The 19,680-nt window shown below is 40.1% G+C and overlaps 1 protein-coding gene across 1 annotated transcript in view; it reads right to left on the bottom strand.

Moving 5' to 3' along the window:
- Positions 1-19,680, bottom strand: part of kiaa1549lb (KIAA1549-like b) — a 66,625-nt gene that overhangs the window by 7,263 nt on the left and 39,682 nt on the right. Inside the window, exons 5-17 of the mRNA XM_010796492.1 lie at positions 16,922-17,141; positions 16,447-16,580; positions 15,594-15,762; positions 10,620-10,679; positions 8,990-9,141; positions 8,151-8,322; positions 7,463-7,626; positions 7,184-7,219; positions 5,361-5,551; positions 3,389-3,519; positions 2,330-2,454; positions 1,368-1,597; positions 254-386 (exon numbers count right to left, since the gene is read on the bottom strand). Of these exons, the coding sequence (XP_010794794.1) occupies positions 254-386; positions 1,368-1,597; positions 2,330-2,454; positions 3,389-3,519; positions 5,361-5,551; positions 7,184-7,219; positions 7,463-7,626; positions 8,151-8,322; positions 8,990-9,141; positions 10,620-10,679; positions 15,594-15,762; positions 16,447-16,580; positions 16,922-17,141 (1,917 nt within the window). The remainder of the gene's footprint in view (positions 1-253; positions 387-1,367; positions 1,598-2,329; positions 2,455-3,388; positions 3,520-5,360; positions 5,552-7,183; positions 7,220-7,462; positions 7,627-8,150; positions 8,323-8,989; positions 9,142-10,619; positions 10,680-15,593; positions 15,763-16,446; positions 16,581-16,921; positions 17,142-19,680) is intronic.

Raw genomic sequence — 19,680 nt, 5'->3', positions numbered from 1 at the left:
ATTTCATTATAATAGCTTGAAAACAGTGGCATTATTTATTTTTGAATTTTAACTTGAAAGACTTACAAGAATATGAGCATATACATTAGAATTTCTTTAGAATATGTAGTAATTGCTTTTATTTTAGGAGGAACAGCACTATACTTTTTGCAAATCACTTTGTTAGAGTAGGATTTCATAATGGTAAAGGTGAATTATTAAGGTAAGTTTAAGTGCATCTTGTTGGGAGTTGGGGGGATGACATGTGACTCACATCATAGCCACTGTTGCGGATGCCTCTCCTGGGTCTCTCCCTCATAACAAGCAGGTCCATCTCTGTCCCTCCAGGACTGGGACTGCTCAGACTCTGCCTGCTGCGATAGGCCGTCTGTCCTACCTGCGAGTGCCTGCCAATTAGTAGAGAGTGGATAGAGGATTCATTACAAAACATACCTGGGGTGTAGTTATTATTCAGCTTTCTTACTTAAGCTATGTGAGTGTCTGCCAGTGAAAGGCAGGTACACAGTACAAGTGGTGGAGAACACCATATGTGTCGGATTTTCTCCGAATGCAGACCAAACACAATAATTACGTTAGGATATCTCATAAGGACCTCAAGTAAAAGAGCTGAATCAATAGTTTACATAATGAGGTTGTGCCGTATGCCAGGTATCAGAGTATCCTTGAGGTGTTGCACAGCAAATGTAATACTGAAGCGTCTAGCAACACACAACAACAATCATTCAATCAATCAAATAACAAGATGTGTATCAGCAAACCTGCTTAGATATGATCACTTTTGATTTTGAAGGACGTTGTTGGACTCTAAGAAGTGATCCAACAGCCACACTCACGTATTTCGACAGTAAATAGCTGCTAAATTCATTATCTTGCTCAACATGGTGGGATATAAAAATAGCTATTCACCTCCTCACTAAGTCAACACACAGGCCAACATTTCCACTCTGAAGACAGCTAGTGTAGTGTAGCTACGTGTTAATCTGAAGTGGACATGTTGATCTGAGCCTGTATTAACCAAGTATTCTTTCAGTTTTTATCTGCATGTGTAAAGCAGCAGCCAGACGGCACCAGCAGAGTTCAACACCCTGCCAATCCTCTTATCTCCGTTATGGAGGCTCAGGACTTGGATCAAACTAATCAGACAGGCCTGATGGGTCTCTTTCTGCCGACTAAGACAGGATAATCACAACATTAGAGGAGACAGTTTTTCTTATCAATGAGCTAATTAGGCAAGGCAGTGGTCAGCAGAGATGGATAACGGTCCATGGTTAGAAGCCCAATCCACCATGTGAACTGCCATGTCACCTTTAGCACTTTGTGACTCAAAGTGTTTCGTCACACCCTCGCGTTCCCACTTTCCCCCTCACCTCCTGTGAGATTTGACATAAGTGGATCCTCGCTCATCGTCAGGGTCCAGGGGTCTGCCCAGCTCCCCGGCTGCCCTCTCATGGCCGTGCCGCTGTCTCTGCACCACGGCCTGACCACTGCTGCTGCCGTCTGTGGAGGGGAAGTCATAATAACCCTTCCTCTTAGCCTTCAGCCTCAGCTTGTTTCTGTAGTGCTCAATGTCTGACTTCTGCTTCAGAGCCAGGTTCACCTGCAGAGAGGAAAGAGTGCAGGAGGTTCATTTTCTCCATGTGTTTTGATTCGGCTTTGTTCAAAAGGTATGTGTGTGGATTAACGTTCAAGGGGTTTCGAGGAAGAAGTTCAGAACAATTAAATAATAACAGTCTGAAGGATTCAGAAATATTGTTTTTAATATCCTTATATTGCTTAAGACGACCCAGTTTAAAATAAAAAAATTAACGGGAAAAAAGGAGGTCCCCCTACTGTACGGTTGTATGATATATTTTTGACCATTAAACACTATACTTATACAACCCCTCAACATATTCTGATGTGGTCATTGGAGGTTGGAGCTTCAAATCAAATGCCACAAATAAAGTAACTTATTCAAAATAACACTTTCTTTGAGTTCAAGATTCAAAGTCTGCTCAATCAGGACAGTGTATGTCTGGTTTATTCAGATATGATTGACAGTTCCGGCAATTTAAGGTAAGCAACTCCCAACCTGGCATTACATTTGAATCAAAAGTAACTAAACTGTGATTGTTGCTCAGAAATAGAGTGACTTTCTACTTTACACCAGTGAGAAAAACTGAAAATGTAAAATAACAACTTTTATTTAACTTTTTCCTGAAAACAGAAATAATAAGGAGCTGTTGGAGAAAATATGTTTGCAGGGATTGTCATGCATTTGTGCACACATGTTCAACTTGATGATGTAAATCTAAGCACCCCGATGAAGTGATATGTGCATGTGCATCACCTCTCCGTTTACGATGGCTGATTCCTGGCTGCGTTCAGACGAAGCAGGGTGTGTGTAGTGGGGCTGGGCGGCAATGGGCTTAATGGAAATAAGCTGCAGGGAGCCAGAGGAGGTGTCATATGGATCTGAAGAACAGAGAGGGAGTTCACTCACAAAGAGACAACAAATACCTCTAATCTTTACATTGTCAGTCAAAGGGGTAACAAACTGTCACACTCCCTTATTATCTCTCCGTCTGTTTTCCCACTCTCTCTCTCATCACCTTGTTTCTCTCCGGTTGACACTGTGGGATTATGTCAAACATCCAACGCCTGTGTCAGCAAATGAAGTGGTGGATGGAGATGACAGATCACAAAGATAGCCGCTAAGTTGGTTTCAAAAGGTTGTGGCAATGCATCTCTGTGATAGATGGAAGGAACTGACTTTGCACTTTTATTCTTTATCTGCCATCAGACAAACTGGATTTAATTTCAGTTCCCCTTAACTCAGCTGATGCATTATTCAAATCCAGCCATTAAGAAAATCATAATCTAGCAGGCTCTATCGAATTTACGAGCAAAGTATGTGAACTCGATTAATTTAACTCACATCCATCACATGTGGAACATTTAGCAGCAGCAGAATAAAACGGAGAAAAGTTCACTATATAAAAAGGCTTTTACTTAAACTGCTCTGCATGTTAGAAGAGCACGAGATGTGTGGCTTAATGTTGAATTTCCGAATATTTGCATTAGTGAAAAGTGTGCTTCTGCCAGTGTCTATGGTCACAGCATCCGCTAATCTGACATACTGTTACATGTCAGCAGAGTGTCTGTCTCATGCATATTCATCGGGTCCATCTCTGCTTACTGCTGAGTGGATACCTTTCTGGCTGTAAGAAATCTGCAGTGGCGATGCATTTCTCTCAGAGTACCTGTGTGTGAGAAAGAGGGACTAGAAAAGTGTTTCAGGCGGGAGAGAACGGGAAAAGATTTTGGGGCATTTGGGACACTTCTGACCTTGTCTGCAAAGTAGGGGTAGAATAAATAATTTGTATTTGCATCAGTGTGTGACTCTCACCGTCCCTCTTGCGCGTCTCCTCCTTTGTCAGTTTCTGCTGTGCTGTGACTTTCAGCACTGACAAGCCCCTGCTGGAATTCAGCTTCTCTGATTCGTTGCTGATGACGGAACCATCCTCGCTCGGCAAATTGCTGCAAGTAACCATAGCAACAGGAAAAGGCGGTGAGCTCTCAGGAAGCTGGGCTCACAGCCAGGTTATGTCACCCCTCCCTTAAACAACCTCACCTTCCCCTCTCCCTCCCTTATATGTGTTCTGTACATTTACCTGCACGTTTCCATTCATAAACATGTTTTGTTTTAAGTGAATATGTCTCTTCTTCTTTATGTATGGGTCATGCATGTGTTAAAACCATTGTGTGTGCATGTCTAATGGAACAAATAGTTCTTCCATTAATTGAACAAACAATTGCTTCATCCAATTCTTGTTTCACTAGCTTCAAACGCTGTACTGTAGTTGGAATTAGAGCTGATCAAGCAGCAGCTCCGAGGACCACGAGGCTGACATCAAAGCTCCGTGGTCTATCCCATAATTGTCTGGTAAAAATGATAACAGCAAAGAGAGACAGAGGAACAACGGCTGCCCTCCCTGCTCTCTTCGAGGCAGTGCTGCAGAGAGCTAACTCCAGTCACAGGCTCAACAGAGACGTGTAATGTGTAATAATTAATTGAGGTATATGTTTGATCCTGTGTTGGTGTTTAGAGGCTAACAGATGTGTGACCTTGGTACAAATGAAGGGATTTCAGAGAGGAAGGAGTCAATTAGACGTGATTGTATACAGCATGCCTGCATGAATGTGTTTAAAAGTGTTTGTATCCAACATGCATAGCAGCATCCTACACATAAATACATGAATAATCCTATCTATTTGAATAGGATTATAATATGAGGTTGCACATTCACTCAGATGTCAACAAAAACTGTGGGCCTACACCTGATTGATTAAATGATTCGCTTGTCTGTCAATCTTGGCATTATTTTATTGTGTGATGATGGCATCTCTGCATACTTAAAAGACTGAAAATTAAAGAACTACTGTAGCTTGTTTTATCCTGGGATGCTAGCAAATGGCTCATTGAAAACGGGTTAAACTGCTGAATTGTGATTTAGGACCTGAAAAAACAAACCCTAGACCAACAGTTTGATAAACAACATATGAAAAGCCTTTGCTGCCTGAGAAATCTCCAAAGTCATTACTGCAGGACCTCCAGTCTATAGATTCCCTCTTCTGTCCCATACATTTTATTTGATCTCATTATCCCACAAGGCGTTGAGAAATGGCGCCCTTTAATCGGGGATTGCAAATCCACGATTTAATAATTTAGCATGATTGAACATGGCAATTAATTTCTGAAACAGCGCTTCTGACTGTCGGATGAGTAAAATGGTCAATATAACCTGCCCACATAGAGCGCTCTGTTAATGGCCGCCCATCACTCAGAATCGGGGTAGAATGAGGACAGACAATCGAGCTGGAGGGATCCTCATGTTTTATCATCCGGCCTCTGCCTATGCGACCCAAGAGCTTTCTGGCACAGCAGTGGTGCAATTGTTAAGATAACTGCACATACTGTAAGCATTTGCACTTCCCTTTAGGAGGCTGCTTGGCTTGGGTTTGACTGAAAAGGGAGACCTTTAAAAATGCCTAAATAAATGTAGATGATTCAGCTTATTATCTGATTTTATGAGGTAGCATGCTTCCAGCATGCTTACATTTGAACCAAGACAATTACAGCTCAGATAAATAATGTTAAGCAAAAATATAAAGCTCAGCCGTGCTTTTAAAGGGAGATTCGGGAATTATAATGACCGCTGTGGAGAGGATAAATACTTTAAACTTTTTTATACCAATAATATTTTTGTATCTCTAGGTCAGTATTTTGTCTTTAAGATGTGCTAGGTTATAACATTTTAGAATTTGTGATGATACAGATTACAACATTAGGAGTTGAATGTGCGTAGATATAATGATACCTCTTGTGTTTGTCAGACGAAAGGCTTTTCTTGTTGGCAGTCCCATCTTGCTGCAGTGCCTTTTCTAGTGAAAGTGGCGTGTCCCGAATTTGTAGAGACATCACGAGTGTATCCTGACTGGCAGGAAGTCCGTCCTCATCTCCTCCCTGCTGGCCCAGGTGCTGCTTGGCATAGTCAAACCCCTGGACTGGCTGATGGACAGGTGTCAACAATGGAGAAAGACAAAAGAGACAGCTTTAAGTATGATTATTTTCTATCCCAATAACTATATTCACATGAATTGATCATTTATCGGGGGAACATCATTTTTACATTCAAACACCAGAAGTGTCAGCTAAATAGAGAGTCCAGAGGACTTAGTAACAGAACTGGAATTACTGTGCAGCCTTAAAATAGATAAGCACAGATTCAACTAAGGCCTTTTTTTAAATCGAGTTCTAAATTATTGTCAAATAAATGCAGTGGGCAGTGATCAGATGAGATCTGCAGTCTCAGTAATACAGTAGGAAAGGCAAAAGTTATAAGATAAAAAGGAGGAGGAGAACACTGGATGCCAACATTTTTATAGTGCCTGTAAGACCAACAGAACACACACACACACACACACACACACACACACACACACACACACACAACACACACGCACACACACACAACACACACACCACACACACACACACACACACACACACACACACACACACACACACACACACCAACTGAAACATTAAGGACTACTCTCATTGCAGTGTCATAAATTGTCAGACACACATCACTGCCTTAATGCAGCCATGCTGTGGAGAGAAATCCATACTTGATACTCCCCCTACTGAAGAACATGCATCCTTTCTCTTCCTATAGCATGCACACATACATATAGAGAGTAAAGATTTTCTTTGGATCCAGTCTTCTCTCAACTAAAAGTGCTAATGTGACTGGTATCAACAGTTGAAACGCTAAAGAGGGTGTGTGATGAAAGGGTTTGGCGTACAGATGGTGAAAGCAATACAGAAGAAGCATTGCAAGAGCCTCATTTACATTTTTAGGAGTCACTCTTTCTAGCTTTTCCATTACTTGTTAGAAAGAAATGGCTTTATGTTCTGCCTAGAATGCTATGGTTTGTCAGAAGCCACCTAACGGTACTTAATTATCTGGGTGAATTAAGCCTTGTTGTGGTTGATGAGAGTATACTGTACAGCACTTAAGTATGTTGTTTAGAAATAAATGCTCTAAAAGTAGGACTGAAGCGTATTTCACATTTCAATGAAGATGATTTTATTACTTATAATCTGCTGAAATTCCACTAATAAAGCAGTGGGATGTTAAAAGTTATACAGCTTTTTAATTCCTCTAAAATAATGTATAACAGTGAAGAGAGCAACTGAGTAGGAAAAAACAACAGACATGGAGATGCAGCGATAACTGTGATGAAGACATTGTGATGACACCTTTGATGCAACAGTGTTCACTTTCTACACAACACAGACACCTGTCAGTACAAACACTCAGATACATTCATTCCACTCGAAAAAAAACACCTCAATTATAACTATTCTCTTTAAAGCTTCTTCTTTTAAATGTGACATCTGGAGACCACTGTAAGAAGAATAGGCAATACCAGCCTTTCATCCAATGGAAGCCCAACGTGAAGGGTTTGTTATTCCAAAGTGCTTCTGTATGCTAAGTTTTCATCAGCACAGCCGATTTATCGAAATATATCGTAAATGATGTCTTTCCATAATACTTTTCAAATCCCACTGATACGCAGTTAAGCCCATGAAAAAGCAGATTGGTAATTAGAGGATATACAGAGAGGCAGATACCTGGTGATAATAGCCCACATCTCTGCGATACGCCATCTGAAAACAAGAGAAACCATTTTTAAATAGTGGGTTTGTTGTTCACAAGATGACTTGGATTCTCCCAATGCAGAAAAACACAACCCAGGATATACAGAGGGCATCATTAAGATAGCAAAATACAACACAATAGACATTCTGTACAAAAGTCACAAGCACATTGACCATATCCACATTAGACACTGACACAGACTGAACCACAGTCTGCACAAAGTAGCTATAAAGTCATAGAGAGAGAGTTACCTTAGCTCTGGGATTGAGGTTGCCGATGGCATCAGCTTTAAAGTCATTTTTATTCTTCCGGCACAGCACAGCTGTGATGATGATGATAATGAGTGTTACTACGGCAATGGGTGCTAGCACTGCAGCGATTATCCAAAGGTTATTAGGAGGGTTCTTGACCACAGCTGAAACAAGAAAAACACCGTTCACCATCATCACTTCATTACACAGCATCCAGCAGACCTAAAACACTAAGTCTATTGATTGGTTGATTGGAAGTATAATACAAAGCTCACTTTTCCTGCTATAACATACAGGAGCATCCGTCACACCCACGCTAAATGACACTGTGTACAGCTCAACCTGATATACAGTGCGGCTGATTCAGCTATTGTCGGCCACAATCTATAAAATAATGCAGCGTGCACTCTTTCTTTTGTTCCCCCTCTCCTGACCGGCTCTGTCTCCACCGCTACACCATTATTCTCCATTTCTCTTAGCGGTGAGCTGCAGCCTAAACAAACCGTGTCTTGCCGGGAGCATTTCAGAGAGATTAGAGAGCACAGAGTTTTCTCAACCTTTACTTCTCCCCGCCATCAGCTCTTCTTTCTAAACTCAGCATGAGTCATGTGTTTTGGTTTGCATGTCTGCCTGTCTTTGTTTCTGTCTGTTTGCCTACTTGAAAATGCTCGAAGGATGCTGTGCTTACGTTCCGCTTGCACCTGGACAAAGAAGCCCAGGGTGAGCGCCATGGTCTGAGAATCCACTGTGTTCAGGACCTTGGCAGCAGACGTGCCCGATAAAGGAACGCCATTGTGCTGGACGTAGTAGGTCATCTCTGCTGGATTCTTCAACACCGCCACCTTACGGATACTCACCATCTGATTGGAAAAAGGTCAATATTAGCTTGGCAGACTAATAGAAAAACTGGAAATGATAAAACATCACAATATCCTTTCTTCTTTCCTCTTTGTGTCTCTTCCCCTCTCCCTTTTCCTCTTTTCCTCCATTGTGTGTTAGTATTACTGATAAAACTGATTGTCTTTTAAATACTTTCAGTATCCTCTGTGGTAAATTATAAGAAAAAAAATAAACATATGAAAAGAAGGCAATAATTGAATGACTGGTTCTGATGTTATAACATTTTCATTTGAGAATTGAAATACCAAAGTAAAACCACTCATTTAAGCGTGCAGTCTCATGGGAGGAAGAACTACATAGACTTACACAGTACTTGTTTGGTTAAACATTCAACCTCTGGCTTGTTTTGATGAGCAATCAGCAGATGATGAGCCGAGAACCTCCCTAATTATTAAGGCCTGACCACAAGTAATCATCCAAGCTTGTGCATCAAAGTGTACATCTCATGAAATATTCATACTGTAAGAAATATGCCAATAAAACTATTGGACTAATTTGTGACTAACAAGCGTTCTGGCAAAATATCTGAATATTTTCGCTCTTTAACCCAGAGCATCTCAGACTATTCGTTTTTTCAGTGAAAGTCAGACTTGGCATTCCCTTTGAGATGCTGTGCCAGTTTCTTACCTGAACAGTGTAGCTGCCTACAGCGGTGGCTCGTCTGAAGCGGCTGCCCTGCTGCCCAGCCAACACAAACAGCTCAGCCAGACGCTGCTCCATTAGACTGGCAAAGCTTTGGTACTGTCCCTCCAGGCTGGCGTTATCCACATCCTGGATTACTGCAAACGGAGACGAAAGAAAGAGGATGGCCAGATGGTTGTTAAGAGAAAATAAATGATTGGAGAGGAAAGATTATCACAAAGAAAGAAGAGATGCAAGTGTGTGAGACAAAAACACACTTGAATGTCTTTATATTTTTCTATATGGCATTAATCGTTTCCCATTTCCCGATAATTGGGGAAACGGTTGCTCTGAGGTGAAGTTCTTGTCTATCAATTGGAATAGGGGTGGTTCCCCAGACCCTGCAAGCAACAGATGTGTTGTTGGGCAAGATATTTAACCCCAAGTTGGCCAGTGGTGTGTGAATGTTAGTTTCTCTGAGGATGTAGCACAGGGGGTGCCCAATACGTCAATTTCATTTTATTTTTTTTAAAGTTAGCCTATCGTCCATCCTTACTATGGCATTACTATTATATAGTATAGTTATATAGCATAATAGTATGGCGCACTATTATGCGCTTATACGGCACAATTAGTGTAAGCGCACCACAATTTATCCGCCGTTTAGTCCACTAGCGCTTGCGACACAGATTGGGCAGGGGTGGCCCTATAGGTAGATCATTTGGGCTTGGTCATTTTAAAAGTAGCTCCCAAGCTGAAAAAGTGTAGGCACCCCTGATGTAGCACATTGTATGAAAGCCTCCGCCTCTTTATTAATGTGTGTGAGTGGTTGAATGCTGACATGTAAAATGGCTTTAAGGGGTCGTACAGAGCGTGAAGTGCATTTCATTTGTTTAATAACGATGCTTTTCAAAATAATTATGCTACGAAACCCAGTAGCAGTTGCAAACAGGCTGTAAGGACTTATGGTAAACTCACGTTGCTTTGTGTTTGGTGGACATTGAAAATGACAAGTTATTAGCTATAACAATATAAGCTTCCAACCAACTGCTTGTGCTTCCAGGAATCTTGTTTTGGAGCCGTCCTGTCCCCTAGTGGTCAAGTATCACCTAATGCAGCTTCAATTTGTTCCCTTTAATCAACAGTTGAAAAGCTATAACCTTTGATGTACACGTTGTTAAGTGTGGGTGAATCCTATTATACACAGGGGACGACCTTGGACTCACTCGGCCTCTCATCGCAGTAAGTGCGGGGTTAAGAGCCAAACAGCCTGACCTGAAAAGCCCATCCATTATACAGCGTAGCAGTGTGGGTGCCCTTCAATATTGTAAAATGTATGCATGCTGCTGGATGCATGCAATCATTCATAAAGCCAACAGAGAAGATATTAACAGCAGACAATCCAGGAGTCATGGGCAACTCATCCATAAATAGTAAACTTTACATTCATAAACACACACTTCCTTCACATACACCCGGTTCAGGTATAATTTAGACTTTGTAGTTGTTAAAAATGTAACATATTAGCCATTTAGAATTATAATGTTTGCATTAAACAACAAAAAAACACATAATTTTCCTAAGAATAAGTCTATTCATATTTTTGTTTGAATAGTTGACTTTATGATATACACACCTGTTATTACCCAGAAGTCTCTGGTGGCAATAGAGGTGTTCAGATTGTGGTACTCCAGTGCTGCAATGACATAACAAAAATCATCATCCCCCGTCAGCATCATCAATAATCGATTGTGAATCTTTATGTCTAAAACGTCAATAAAAAGGTTTTCACTTCCAATTAGACATTTTTATTCAATATTGAAATTCACTCTTTAGATTTTTACTGTAGCAAAATAGAAGATTATATAAAACCATTTGCCCAAAAATTATATAACACAGAAAAACAGAAATGAATCTTAACATGGAAAGGGGAAATAAAAATAGGACAAAGAAACTTAAAGCAAAGTTAAATCGATAGAATTACATGATCCTTTTTTCGCAGTGCATTTGCCTTTTTTTGACTTTAGGATGTTTGTGAACAAAATAGCTGCAGCTTCTCTACGATATATCACAATCAGTCATCAATCTTAAAATGTTGAAGAACAATTATGCAACTGTTATCTTTGCCATATGAAACCGTTCCAGTGTGGATGTAATCTCAGTTTACATCCTCATTATCACTGCATCTCAGACAAATACAGAAGCATGCAGAGCTTTCACCTGCTTGAGCTCTGTCTCTGTTCTTTTACATCTATTTCCTGCCTGATTAAGCTCTTGTGCTGGAGGCTAGTGAAGTGGGCACGATGTATCACTGGCCTGTGAAAGCATGTTCTCTCCAGATATGAACACTCAGGCATGACAGGAGAGAGGAGAGCAGGCTGAGAGAAAAGGTAAGGTCTTTATTATTGTTAATGGATAGAGCTGCAGGGCTTTCAGTGCACCATTGTCTATAAGTTAGGATAATTTGGTATATTAGTCAAGAGGCTTCCCATGAGCCTCTGCTGTTGTGTGATGAGAGCCTGGGGTCATTTCAAAAAGGGGAAATCACTTCAAACTCACAGAAAGAAAGCCATTATTAAAAGAATATTTCTTTTTTTGCATCAGCATATGGTCTAAAAAGAGATATTTTGCAAAGAGCTCTACTCATATTCCACTTGACAGAAAGATTTGAAGGGCAACAGGGAAGTGAAACAGCTGAGCGCAGCCGTCCAGCTTAAACAAGCGCCACAGGAGCGACAGGGGAACTCTGCGGTGCTACAAACAGGCCGGGTGTGAGTTCCCAGGCCTTTTCTGTCAGAGCAGAGCACAAGGTGGTCTGAGAATCCCCCACTGTTAATTATTTATTGAGATAATTGCCTTTGAAGTGAGGAGGCAGCCACTGGCAGCATATGTTCACACCCTCTGCGAACACTGTAATACCACTAATGCTGAGGCTACAAAACAAACAGCAAAGCCACTGTCATGAGCTCTTTCATACTTTCTTTTACTACGTCTTCCTGGATTGTTCTCCGTGTCGGTTCATGCTCTCTTTTTAGAATCCCTTTTCGGGACTGAGTTGCCTCGCTCTCTTTTTCTCTGCTCCCAAACTGAATCATCCTGCCTGTGGGTAACTTCACTTTCCGACTTGATTCAATCACAACACAAAGTGAGTTTTAATTTAATGCTCGCTAGCAGAAATCCTATTCATCTGGATTTAGACAGTGAATCAACCAAATGTGCCCTCAGAGACGTTGAGGTTGTATCCTAAATGAGGAGCTGCATCCTCAATAAACTGTATTAAAGGGATGCAACCCCAGAATAGTTATGTTTTGGAGGAAACAGCCAGAACCAGGCATTGGGTTCAGCTTGTATTCAATCACATGTGAATATATGGCACCTTAAGTATGCCATTGCAGGAGGTAAATATCAGAGGCCAGGCAAAACAACACATTTGTTCTTGTAACATACACATTCATCTGTTTGCAACTCCTATATCAATATTTAAACTACTCGATAGAGACTATTCGGCACTATTTCTATTATATCTATTTTATTTTATTTACTGTTGGAGGAGCCTGTGACATAAGATTTTCATTGTCATTACTACAATGTAGCTATGCACACATGACAATAAAAGCCTAGAAACTTGAAACCATTCAGTCATTGTGCATTTAGGCATTAGTCAACTAATCGAGCAAGGTAGCAGTCTCAGACTCTCAGCCTTGCCTTTCACATCTCAAAAAAAACATCCAGAAAGACAGATAATATCCAACATACTCCAGTCTTAACAGCACTTGACTGAACATTAAATGTTTGTTGTAAACTCTCCTCAATACGGTCCAGACAGTTACAATCTTCAGCCTGTGTAAACATTGGGTTTAGCAAAGGAGAACAGAAACATTAAGGTTTTTCAAGATTGGGATCAGCTAGATCAGGGGTGGGGAACCTTTTTCCTCTCAAGGGCCATTTCAATTTTTACAACATCCTTCGAGGGCCGTACAAATTATTGAACTCAACGTCTGCTTAAAAAACTCAAATCACAGCCCATTCATTTCGCGTTTCTTTCATGCTGTGCAAAGAAAAAGCAACCTCTTAATCCAGATATTTGACCATGACCCGCGCATTCATGCACCGTGGCATGACCACCAAAACAGAAAGATATGGACACAAGATGTGTGCAAATGTATTTAGTTTCATATCCATGTGGACATGATTTAAGTGGGGGGGGGGGGGGGCGGATCTAACCTCATCTAGGGGGGTTTGGGGGCATGCACTACCAGGAAGATTTTTTTTAAATGTTGGAGTTAAAAGCATCAATCTGGTGCACTTTGAGAGCAACATGAAGAGATCTATGGATACATCTTTCAACACCCATATGAAACAGAACTGTAAGCAGATTTGTTTCTTTATGGATATTTTACAAATCAAAATTCCCTTTTAAACTGTATTCTTGTTTATTAATAACAACTTTTTTTTACTGTCATATTAGTATTGTATAACTGTTTACTTTATTCTCTTATTTTTCTATAACTATAATGATCATATAAAGATGTGCCTTTACCTCACTGGTTGGAGAAAAAGCTTCTTATATTCGTTAGCATAGCTAGCTAACCAGATGCTAATAACAACAACGTTATTGACTGTATGATCAGTATGACAGATGAACAGATCGCCACTGGGCTTTCAACTAAAGACACAGCCACGCAAAAACTGCGGCATGTGTACAGCTCCTTATGGGTATTGCAATTTGTGAAGTCCCGGCCCGGAGCCGCGTTCTGGTGCTCTCCGTTAGAACTACACTCCAGTCAGAAGAGACATATACCACGTGATGACACGTTAGGCTCGTGTTGTGTTAAAGGACCCTGACCTTGGCCAGGAAAAAACAAGCTTGTTTAATTATTTTGCGGTCTAGATTTCAAGAATTTTTTTCTTTTTTGCGTGTGTTTATAAATTACCCCGAGGGCCGTACCAAATGGTCTCGCGGGCCGTATACGACCCGGAGGCCGGAGGTTCCCCACCCCTGAGCTAGATGATAATACAGGTTAACATAATGCCTAACTCCAGCTGTGCTCTGCTTTGACCCTGCATGAATTTGCATAGCCGAAGTTTTGATGTGTCAAATTGACTATAATGTCTGGAGATATTCCAGCAAGAAACCATTCAAAGTAAGCTGGCAAGATGTATTCCTGCTTGAAAGGAAACTTAACCATAAACCTCTGAATTTCTTAAGTCTTTTTGACCCAATGTGTCTTTATATAGATGTTCACTTGAGCTTTATATATTAAATTCATTATGCAAGAAACTGAGGCCCCTTTTGCACTTATAATCTGAAACACAACGTTCACAGAGGAGGTGAAGTGTGGTTAGAGGAATAGGAATTTAGTTAATAGGACTACTGAACTGTATTTAAAAGCAGATGATTGAACTCCAAGCTCTCTTCTTATGTTTGAGGGTTTTCTGTCTAGTGGCTTCTTGTCTTTTGTGGTGAAGCCAAAGACACATTTTCCACTGTCGACCATAACGTTTCTAACCTTACCTGAGTTTTGGCAGTCTGAGCACAATACAAAGTCACTGAAGTGTTATATGAAAGAAAATTGTGTTGAAGCTCAGAAATACACTTTGACTTGCGGTACACATAGAGAGTAAACTGTGTGTGTAAAAGCTTGAATCCCTATATCCACTGCAGGTCCTTAGATCTTTTGCTGAACCTATATTCTGAATTTACTCTGAAGGCAGAAAACTGTGAATCTCTGGTTCAGGGATCAATAAAGTGATGTCTCATATATATCTCATCTGCTATAACTCCCTCTATTGAACGGTTTACATATCACACAGTAAAAAGGCTATACATTAGGATTCCACTAAGATTTCTGTTTAGCCTCCTGCTGATTGCCTGCCACTCTTCATTTGTTTTTCTCTGAATACAACTCTAGCAAAGAAGGAGAGCTTGGCTAAGTATGCCCTTGAAGGAGGCTGAGATAAAAGGCATGGGCTCAGTTGTGTCCCTGCATCAACTATATTTAAGTGACTCAATCGTTAAAACACAACTGTGATCGTGTAAGCAGCAGAACCGTCGCAAACATCCAATTACTAAGAAGCTGGACGTCAATCAAGCTTAGCTATTTAATTCTGAGTTCTAGCATTGCTTAGATAGACTTTCTTAAATACTAGGGTACATATTAATCCAAAATAATGCTAAGAAGATAAGTAATTGCAATACACTAGATCAACTACAGTTTATCACGTTGGACTTGGACTTGATTTCAACTAGTCAAGAAAATTAATATATATCAGTTCCTTTTTCAAAGGTCTATCGAAGATATGGGATAAGCATGCTTTGTGAAAAAGGTAAGACAAAGGGAATAAACTAAGAACAGCAAGATTTTAAGTCTTTATTTATTTGTATTTAGTATAGCATGTTGCATTATAGGAGTAGCCTGGGACTTCATTTGTTAGAACTATGCTGTAGCATATGACAAAAAATCCTTTGGATCTTGAATCTTTTTTTGAATGTTATTGTTGAATCTACTTTGTGTTTGGAGAATAAATCGTTTTATTCTGTCTCCTCTTGTAAGGCTGCTGAATCACTCCTGACTAACAGATGTATTTTGAAATGTACACTGTAACTTACGCTCAGCAATTGCAAGTGGTGGATAGAACAGGAAGTAGCCCACCAGCTCAGCTGACAGCTGACCGAGGAGGTTTGAGGCAGCGGTGCCATTAAGGTAGACAGTCCCGTTCTTCACAGTGTAGACCAATGACACAGCAGGAGAGTCTGCTGCCTGGGAGACATTCAACATCTGGACAAAAAACAGGAGGAGCACAGGCTCCGAGTCAGAAGAGGACGCAGAAAAACATAGTTAAACCACATGTTATGTTTAAATCTAAAATATTTGTACAAATCTTCTCATACAAAATGCAAAAAGGAGGAGAGAAGTAACACAATGGGAAATTGGCAAGGTACGCAAGATTGTAAAAATGTTGGAGCATTATGTTTTTCTTCCATGCATAACCATCAATTAAGCTTTAATATTGGGTGCACTTTAATGTGTCAGTTTATAGAAAAATATATAAACATTGCCTCCCCAAACATAATTAATGTTCACCCTTAAAGCTGCTCTTGTTTGAAAAGCAAAGCCTTAAGGGGACAATTTTGCAGAAATTGTACACAGTATGCAGCTGCCAAATCACCTAAACGACAAAGTTAAATTGATCTGTCATGGCAAGGGGACAAACCTTTTGAAGTAACAAATATGCCAATATGCTGCATATAATATGAATCAGACTCCAGCTTAACTTCTGCTTTGGCTGCTGGATGGTATTGTTGCACAAAATGGATAATCAGGGACATCAGGACAGAACTCATATCCGAACACTTGGACAATGTACTAATGCAGTTCAACACTGGCATTATATTACAAATCACAGCATTGCCACTGTAACAGTTAGCACAACAGAGCTACACCACTGTTACACAACATTACCTGAACAGACAGTCTGTTGTTGGTGCTGAGCACTTTGGCCTGCGCTTCAGAAAACACCTTCTCAAGCCTCTGCTCCATCATTTGAGAGAACCGACAGGACCGAGGATCATCGCCTGCTCCCACAAACTGCAGCACTGGAAAATAAAAACAAATGTACTCAAAAAATAAAATAAAATCTTACTTTTAAGAATTCTTGAGATTACAACAAAATTGCTATATTTGGATGTGTATTGGGAACACTTAGCATATGATATATATTACTTTAGGTATTATTTATCTAAATTCTAAGTAGACGTGCACTTTTCTCATATTCTCCTCTGATGTATTACATTATTTATTTTGTATTACTTTGCAAACCTAGTTTCTTCTAAAAAAAGGCTCCAGTGCACCATCGCAGCAGGGACAACTAACCGTATGTCTCAAGCTGTTGTCTGACTTATATTATTTCTTTCATCCTGAGTGAACAGTAGCTGACCTGTTTTCAGCTGGAAGCCAGGGGCCGGGCTGGATCTCCATAATGCAACAGGGAGGGGCAGGGCTGTTACCATGGGGAGGTACTGTCGCAGGTCTGAAATCAGCTTATCACGGCCATAGGAGTCCAAGCTTTGCAGCACAACAGAGGCAGGGTAAACCATGTCCCCTCCGGTCACATGATAAGCCACCGTCATGTTGGGAGAACCAAATACTGTCTCCACCTGAGAGGGTAGAGTAGAGAATAGACATACATATTAATAGTTTATACCATGTTTTATTACCAAAACAGAGAAATGAAATACTCACTAAAAAAGCCATAGATAAGCAAAGTTCAGTATGAATGTTAAAAAAAAACAGAATATAAAGGCATGCTTAGACTTAAGTAAAGTCCTAATTAAGTTGAATAAAATATTTATTAAGAAATAGTCTTTTTTATTTATTTTTAGTCTATTGTTGTATTAGCTGTAGAATAAAAAGGAATTGTTCATCACATTGGTGCAATATTTGAGTGTATTCAATGTACCCATAAAGCTTTTATTTGCTGCTTGATTGGCATTATTAGCCACAAAAGAAACCACAGGTGATGAAGTAATAAACGACACGATGATGTCCTGGACGGGTGACACATTTCATCTTGTGTTCATCTTCTCTCACACTGCCAAGTCTTTTCAAAGTACCATCCCCATGTTTTTGTGTATTTATTTACTGTTCAGATTGCTTTTAATTTATTTTATTATAGTAAGAAATGTTAGATTTGCCAAACAATCTGCACTAATGCACATTCTATGGACAGTCTTGAACTAATGTACATTCTCATAATATTGAAGTGACTGTTATTTTGTACATATTGATTGTTGTGTTGTTATTTAGGTCTTAATGTAAAACATGTAAAAAGGTGTCTTTGGCTGTCTACTGTATATACAGTATATATACATATTTGCACACATGTTTTTATATTTTTATATACATTTGTTTTTATATTCGGGATCTTGGGAAACAGTATTTCGATCTTTCTGTCTGTACACACAAACTGGAAGATTGACAATAAAGTTGACTTTGACTTTGACAATGCATAATACAGAAACTATGACAACACATTTGCATCATGTTACCTTTTCTACTTTACCTTCTTTGTCAAAACAATTATTGTGTGGTCAAATGTGGTCTGAATTTTTTTTAGCTGCTTCATTTTTAGGGTCTTAGTACTTTGCCTGCTGGCTCACTGTCACACTGTCAGAGCTTACTGGTTCCCTCAAACAGGACGGTGTCATCGTTAATGTTATTAGCAACACCTGTGCTTTTTTTTTACTGACAAAGTCAAAATGTCTGCAGTTAAAAAAGGCCTGTCTGAAGCAGGTTTAAAGGTTATTTTCATGCCATACTGAAGTAATCCATGAAAAGAAACCACCCACTGCATAAAAACGAGTAAATCCTTCCCACATGTTGCACATTTCTTTAAAGAATGATCAACTTTATTTGTAAAATACTTTTGAGTGAATCGGCAAAAACCTCTTGGTGGTATGGTCCTTTAGGCAGGATGAGAAGGTAGCATCAATCAGTCATATTAGCAAATGAGCTGAATGACAGGATATACAACTGTAATGGATTGATTGAGCTCTTCCAGAGTATATTTCAACTCCTCGTTGATGAAAGATGGAGTGATTTTGGAAAGCAAATATGTGGAAAGAGAACCAGAAGGAACTGAAGGGCTGCTGGCAGAGAGACAGGAGAGTAAAGATGAGCGAGACATTGGGAGAGACTGATAAATAGGGAGTTTTGGACAAAGAGGATTATGTTCCTTCACTTCTTCCAAGCTATCACCACATTTTCATTGTGACACAAACACAGGTGAATGTGTGTGTAATGACACGCACCAATGTATGTGTTTGTCAGTAAAAGTTTGACTTTCTGGTGAACTCTACATACACGGAAACCGGAAAGAGAATGATGACAGATGTAGTGAAACTAGTTGTGTGTAGGAGAGGTGAAACCATTCAGGTCTGTTATCCAAACCCATCTGAAAGCCTGTGCTGACAAGGGGACTCACTGGCCAAAACACTGAGAGCCTATCCTCTCTGGAGCTGAGAGTCACCACTCTGCCTCCTCACAATTCAGCCTTGTTGGGAGCGCTGTGAAAAGAGCCCTTTATCATCACTTCATCCTCTCAGGCTTCAGCCATGTGAAGGTGTTATTAAGAGATTGTATTTCCAGCAAGCCAGAGATTGGTAATACACCCACTAACTCTATCTCAAAGAGTGTGAAAAGCGTCCAACAGATTAACCCAATGGATATAGTCAGTTTTCTAAAAAGTTTTAAATCCCTGCAGAGCTGTGAATAAATTGCCCAATAATAGCATACATATACAGTGTGTACATTCTTTAGAGGTTTTTAAATGGTTTTAGCCTCGTGGTTCAATTCATTTAGTGTCTTCCTCATCATCTTTTTAGCATCAGCACACTGCTCTCCTTCCAACCATTTATAACCTATAATTAAACACAGAAGCAATTTCCCTTGCCAACAGCTTGCTTCCCATTGGATGAGAGAGCAGTGGTACCAAAAGGAACCCAAGCAATGTTGAAATGGGTGACAAGGGTGCAGTGAAGCATGACACCTTCAGAGACCAAACAGAGAGAGAGAGAGAGAGAGAGAGAGAGAGAGAGAGAGAGAGAGAGAGAGAGAGAGAGAGAGAGAGAGAGAGAGAGAGAGAGAGAGAGAGAGAGAGAGAGTAGAGAGAGAGAGAGAGAGAGAGAGAGAGAGAGC

Source organism: Notothenia coriiceps, unplaced genomic scaffold (genome assembly GCF_000735185.1).
Source record: "Notothenia coriiceps isolate Sejong01 unplaced genomic scaffold, NC01 NC01_scaffold00037250, whole genome shotgun sequence".
NCBI classification, from domain to species: domain Eukaryota; kingdom Metazoa; phylum Chordata; class Actinopteri; order Perciformes; family Nototheniidae; genus Notothenia; species Notothenia coriiceps.
Note: the sequence above shows the minus strand (reverse complement) of the source record. Positions and strands in the feature narration are given on the sequence as shown.